The sequence below is a fragment of the Eurosta solidaginis genome, chromosome 1 (assembly GCF_040869045.1).
Source record: "Eurosta solidaginis isolate ZX-2024a chromosome 1, ASM4086904v1, whole genome shotgun sequence".
NCBI lineage: Eukaryota > Metazoa > Arthropoda > Insecta > Diptera > Tephritidae > Eurosta > Eurosta solidaginis.
Genome location: NC_090319.1, coordinates 90221412 through 90228326, shown reverse-complemented (window position 1 = coordinate 90228326; position 6915 = coordinate 90221412). Strand labels below are relative to the sequence as shown.

The window sequence follows — 6915 nt, the reverse complement described above, 5'->3', positions numbered from 1 at the left end:
CAAATCCTTGAATTCCTAAAAGAAGATTTTTATATTTTAAAATAAGAATATTTAATTCTTCAACTGAAGACAAAATACCTTGTAGGAAAAATGAAAACGATGTATAGTTTTTTAAATTTTTTTATTCACAACAAACTTAGAATTTACATTATCTTGTGCACGTACACATAAAATACAATATATGTGTATACGATTACGCACAAAAATAGGAGCCAAAATTATTATCATATTTATTTTATTCTTATATATTTTCGTTAATACTAAAAGATGCTTTTATGAAAATTATAATAGTTTTTGCAGCTATTTTTTTACACACAGATTTGTATCTATTTACACAAATACTTTTATATATATTTCATTCTAACATATGACTACATTATTTATAGGATATATATGTAAAGGTGGACTTGTGAACTCTTCATTTGGTTTTAAATACATTTTATCAATTAAACAACCCATTTCATAGGACCTTAAATGGCTTTCAAATGTTTTCACTTCTAATTTTTGACATAGTATAAAAGCCTTTTCTTCATGTATAACTAAACATTTAATCTTGTACAATTCAAAGCTTATGCGATTTATAGATAAATAGTAGTTCGATTTATATCGTGTTCCCTTAAAAACTAGGTCGTTACAAACATTACATTTTTTTAAATCAATATTCACTAATTCGTTTATTTCATAAGAAAAATCATCTTTGATTAAATTTGACAATATCGTGGTAGAATAAGTTAAAATTGGTTCAATGAATTGATCATGGTCAATTAAAAATGCGGAAAACTTTAACCCTGCCTTAATTGCTAAAGTATAAGGCGTATTCACTCTTGAGTTTGTGTTATGGCAGTAAATTTTGGCTTCTTTGTGTTTGGCTTCAAACCTCATTGTCCATAAGTACTTTAATGGGCCACATTTTTTGATTGCTGTTGAATAATGAACAAGGAAGTGATGTTTGGGCTTTAGAGAACCAAAAAGTCTTAGATACATGGTATGATGCTTTTCAACTAATATTTGTAAATTCGTCAAGTCAACACTTACATAACTCGGTTTTAAAATTAAATCAATAATATCTAATAAAATTAAAAGTACTTGCCAATATTCATTGTTTAGAGGTATTAAATCTCCAATCATCAACGGCAAAAAATGTACAAAACAGATTACTTCACTGGCTGCCATTTTTAGGTTGAATGCTTTTAATCTAGAAAAATCCAAAGGTATGGAACAATTTCCAACCTCTGTTTCCCCAAATTGAAAAAGATTTTTTCTGCCATTAATATCATTCAAGGAAAGAATATTTGAATTAATTAAAGCAAGCAGTACGTTACAAACATCGTAAACACATACTCCTTCGTACAAATAATGCATGATATCGAAGCAAAAATTATCCATTACATTGAAATTGTCCAATTTATTAAATACACAAACATTTTTCAATCCTGTTTCTTGAAAATTATTTTCCAATAAATCATTTTCATTTCGTAAAAACTCAGTAACTTCACCAACATCATTTTGCATTTGTTCTCTAGTTCTTGAACAGGCACGACAATATCTTTTTGAATTGAAAGATTGTACGAACCCCATTATACTGTTTACAGCGAAGTTGTCACCTACCACTAATCTCAAAACAAAATGAACTTTTGTTATTTCGTTTCCTATGCTAATGTCTATTCCATCTTCTAAGCGCTTTAGCTCTTCCACCAAATGATGGAAGGAGCGTTCATTCCCATACAATTTTAAATGTGAACTTGAAATAAATGCAGCTGGAAAAATGTATTGAAGCTGGGATAAGAGATATTGCGGCATTGAAGGGAAATTTATATAGCAGCCACAAATTGACAGTGTGTGACTTCCAAGTGGGTTATTAACTTGAAAATCGTCGAAGTATATGACAAATGGAATAACTATGGCATTACGAAATTTTAGAATTTTATTTTTAAAAATACTTGCATTTATATAATTGCATATACTGCTTTGAATTAAATTCTCTTGGGTATTTTTTATTGTTTTATCTAAAATTGGTGGAATTTGAAAAATTGATTTAAAAATGAAATCTAACGGGAGAATAGATATATCATAGGATTTGGCACCTAAAGTGGGGTTACCTTGTGAGATTATTGTAGATATTTGTTTATCAATTGAAAACAACTTAGGATGTTCAAAAAGATTAAATTGTTTTAATATATTGAAAAGCCTATACTCACTTCGTATTTCTTCAAAAGGATCCTTACCAAATTGTAAAAGTAATTTAAGCTCAGTAGAGATTTCATTTACATTTAATTGTGCTTCTGTTCCTAATGCGATAGAACTGAAAAGTGAGGATATTTTACTTTGTATATTAATTACTTGCTTCCGTGGCATAAAATTTTGATCGTACAAACTTAAAGAAAGTTGCAAAGCCTTTTTTTCAAATCGTTTACATTTTGAAATACTGACGATTTATCATTCAATTTCGCATTTAAAATAGTTCCTGCCTGTTCAACAATTTGCGGTTGATCTACCAAAATATTTGAATGGTTTAGATTTACTGATGGCGAAGATATATTTATTTTGCTTGACTTACAATGTAATTTATGTTTGTTTTCTAAATGTTTGCGAAAATAAGAAAAATTTGTAAAAGTTTGATTACAGTTGTTCTGAATACATTGTAGTTTTAACAATTTTCTTGTTAACAAGTGACATTTTTTAAAATGGTTAATCAAAATTGCAGGTTCCGCAAAAGTTTTAAAACATAGAAAGCAAATATACATTTTTTGTTTTTATTTTAATCACATACAAGCAAATAAACACCCTTTTGTTATTTTTTAATCATTCTTAAAAAAGTTTAACAGTTTTGCAATCATTTCTTAAAAAATTTTAATGGTGCTAAAACATTGAAAGCGAATATACATATTTTCTTTGTTATTTTTTTAATCATTCTTCAAAAAGTTTAATAGCGATGTAATATTTGGAGATTTGAAATCATACTTTGTGTGAATTTCGAAAAAAATTTTTGAAAAAAGAGCCAGGGCTCCTGACAAGCTTGTGGATATTTTAGGTTCATTACATGAAAAATTTTAAAACAAGAGTCAAGGCTCTCAATGAACGAATTAAACTTAAGCAAGTTATTATCAAAATACACAAAAAAACCGCTTATATTGGTATCTGACAGCCCTTCCACGATCAAAAATGGTTGTATAGTTAAACCTGCAGAATAGTATTTGTTTATTACTGCATTGACTTGTCGTTGGTAATCGTTTAAAGTTGTGAGACGCAAAACTAAACTTTCTTGGGAGTCGACAATAGTTACTTTTTTCGTCTTTTTACCGCTTTCACTTTTGAATCTAGAGCTGGAAGGTAATACTGAATTAAGAAGAATCGTAAACAAATAGTCCTGGATATCTATAAAAAGGAAATACATATATTTAATTTTTATATTGAATGAATATTTTATTGAATATACACACCTTTATTATCTGATGATTTCGCCGTAGATAAAAGTTGCCTGCAATATTCGTTCGTTGTATTTTTCTCGTAGTAACTAAAAATTTTTGTTTTAAATGTCTCCCATTTAGAAAGCAATAAATGTGTTTTTTCTGGATATATAAACTGAAAATCGATTTCAATCTGTAAATTATTAAATGGAAAATCAGTTAAGTATGTAAATGGTTTGCAGACTTATATTTAAACATACATTTAGAAAAAAAAGAATCATCTTACCAAATCAGCAGCTTGTGCATGTGCAAATTTAGTCCAAGCCTGAAAGAAAGCAGATGGACTCATATTATGTAAATCCCGCTGCCTTATCTGAAATGTTTTCTTCCATTTTTCGCATACTTGGACCCAATCCGCACCGTCTCTGTTTAAAGAAGTTTTGTATGCTTCGGAGACTGATTCATCAACTTCTGGAGTTTGGGCAATCGGTTGGGAACAATAATTTTCATCAGGGCTCTCAGACAACTCTGATGAACTTTCAATTTTACGTCGTTTCGATTTTAGGTTTTTGTATTTTGAATACAATTTACCAGATGGATTGTTTTTTCCTTGCCTTGGAATGAAATAATAATCCTGTAAGACAATATTAATTAGAAGAAAACTCTATTTAAGCTCAGTTATGAAATCACATATCGTACTTTAATTTTTATTCACTTTAGGAGATAAAATATGCTAGAAAGAAATAATGGCGGTATACACCTGGTTTATTAATTCTTTAGTTTATTTACTATTCGATTTTTTTATAAAATCAAAGTACCCATAAAAATACTACCGACTAGCGAAATTTTTGAGAAAATTTTGAAACACCCTAATGTATATTGGATATTTTACCTGCACATTAACTTCATTGGGAAAGATGGAACATATTTCTTCTTCTTTCTTTCGTTCACTCTGAGACTTATATTATTTCCAATAACCTCTTCCAATATTATGTGAATAAGATCGTCTCTTTGGGCATTTGTGAGGATTTTATTTTTACATTCGGACTGAAGAATATTTTAACCTCTAACTGAATTTTTTAACAAGCTAGTCAAATCCTGTTGATAGAAATAGGTCAATATACAGCGGAATACAGCTTGTTTTAAAATTATGTAAACGTTTTTCATATTAAAAATTCCTTCGTAAATTTTGGTGTAATCACACTTTTTATAAGTTATGTTTAATCTTCGAGTCGAGGGGTATTTATTGAATGAAGATCTCGAGTTTTAGAAGGTTATGGCCATAACCTTGCAGTGATTCACAAAAGTTACTTTTTAATATGTTCGTATATAATTTTCACAAAAAAAAATACCCAAAGGTTTTAAATTTTAAGTAACAAATTCTTGAGGGGTGTTTTGTGTTCTGCCCTGCCGTTTCGAGCCAAGGACCCACGTTAGATGGTACAGAAATTGTATCGTCGTCTATTCCATACTACAAAACATAGAAACATTAAGAAATACTTATTTTAAGTGGTAAAAATTAAAACTCCATGCATACAATACCTCTCGTTTCTTCCACATAAAAAGTTTCTCTCGGAATTCAATGCGAAGGCCTAGAGGTTGTATGGCTTCCTTTATGTCTTCACTCCGCATATACTGCAAGCTTTTCAAAGTAACATGTGCACCTAAAATATATTTAAACGTGTGAAAAGTATCAGTAAGCCTATTTCAAAACTTGTATGCTAAATTTTTTGACAAAGTTTCAAACTTACGACACTATTTAACGTTATTTCGATTTACTCCGCATATACTGCAAGCTTTTCAAAGTAACATGTGCACCTAAAATATATTTAAACGTGTGAAAAGTATCTGTAAGCCTATTTCAAAACTTGTATGCTAAATTTTTTGACAAAGTTTCAAACTTACGACATTATTTAACGTTATTTCGATTTAGTTGATTTTTCAAAACCAACAACACTTCTAAGCCTCCCCAATTTAGGCCTAGCGCTTAATTTATCAAAGTTAAATCGTTGCGTAAATTTAAAACTTTATCGAAAAAGTGGAGGCAGCGATTTAGTTTAGCAACCCCCCGAGTTCGGGGTTTAACTTGGTATCAAATGTATGGTTGTACTACGCAGAAGGACATCACCGTGGCGGACTTGGCATGGCGTATCCCAGGGTTATTTATAAGCGCGGCCGAAGGCCGCCTACGCGAAAGGTGTTTCAACTTTCCAAAATGAGTAGTAAAAATATATATTTTCCTTTTTCTTTATTAACTGAATGGTGGTAAGGTAATATTTATATTTGTTTTGTTTTTGTTTATGTGGCAGCACAGCTTTGTAATGTCATCAATAAAATATATATATATGTAAATGTGCATGTTGCTACAAAAGCGCGATTGATTTAATAAAAACATTTATAATAAGTAAAAACAATGCAAAAATGAAATGTGAAATATACAAAAATGCAATTTAAGTTTATCGTTGCCAATTTATATAGATATGTATGTGGATTAAGGTTTTGAAAGATGTGTAATTTGTAATTTAAAGTACTATAGAAATTTGCTAAATTTGCAAACTTTAACAACAAATAACTTTTAAATTATAAGTTTGCGCACTTTAAAATATATATATTTGTGATCGGGACAGCTCCCCCTTCCATTTGATACCAAGTTTTGCCCCGTACTCGGGGGGGGGGGGGAGGGGGGGGTGCTATTCTAAAATTTTCCCAAATTGGACATTAATTTAAAAAATCCGACACATTCATCATCATTTGTATATATTTACATATGCACATATCGCTAAAAATGTAAAACCGCCTATAATTTTTACAAACTTGAGCAGTTTTCCACTTGCACCGACGATATGAATATATAAATATTCATAAATGCGTATTCATGCGTAAAAGTTCACTTTAATAAAATAAAAAATAATTAGGTACATACCTGTTAAATACGGCAGAACATCTGGCAAATTAAATTCGTTTAAAAGTTTTACCAAACCGTCTGTGTCCGCTTGTTCAATTTCACTCATATTCTATTTTTTATTTATGGCACAATAAAAACTGAACGCACGTGGTACGCGACAAAAGAAAACTACAAAATTCCTGCTTCATTCTGCCTTCACTGCGACTTCGCCAATTGCATAAAAACTCAAAGGCAACTACGATTGCTTAGCCGGTAAACGTTTATGAATTCCGTTACTTGCGAGCAGACACAACCGCATATGAAATATGTATGTATGTATGTAGCTGTGTCGCTGCTTGCAAAATTATACCAACAAAAGTATGCAGTCCAAGCGTCAGATACCCATCAAAAATTTGCTCCATATTTCCATTTGAACAAAAGGTTCACAATATTGGGACGAAAATTTGTTGGGAGCTAATTTGTATGCAAAATTCTTTATATTACACCCAATTTTTGTGTACTGATTTCATCAGGCATAAAATTAAAATCTATCTCTGGGGGAATATATATGTAGCTCCTATTGAAAAAAATGTAAAAATATTATCATACTTTCAAATACAAATA

General features: G+C 30.2%; 1 protein-coding gene across 6 annotated transcripts; it reads right to left on the bottom strand.

Annotated features, from left to right (window-relative positions):
* Positions 1-218: 218 nt before the first annotated feature.
* On the bottom strand, positions 219-6575 carry LOC137236456 (uncharacterized). 6 transcript variants are annotated; one of them, XM_067759076.1, is made up of 6 exons: positions 6331-6575; positions 5159-5225; positions 4950-5071; positions 3694-4041; positions 3441-3600; positions 219-3375 (listed from the first exon to the last, which is right to left on the bottom strand). In XM_067759076.1, the coding sequence occupies exon 6, from the start codon at positions 2353-2355 to the stop codon at positions 361-363; it is 1995 nt and encodes a 664-aa protein (XP_067615177.1). In that variant the 5' UTR covers positions 2356-3375; positions 3441-3600; positions 3694-4041; positions 4950-5071; positions 5159-5225; positions 6331-6575; the 3' UTR covers positions 219-360. The 6 variants fall into 4 exon arrangements, with proteins under 6 accessions (XP_067615177.1, XP_067615182.1, XP_067615183.1 ...); XM_067759077.1 differs by lacking the exon at positions 5159-5225; XM_067759082.1 differs by having other exon boundaries at positions 4950-5225.
* Positions 6576-6915: the final 340 nt, after the last annotated feature.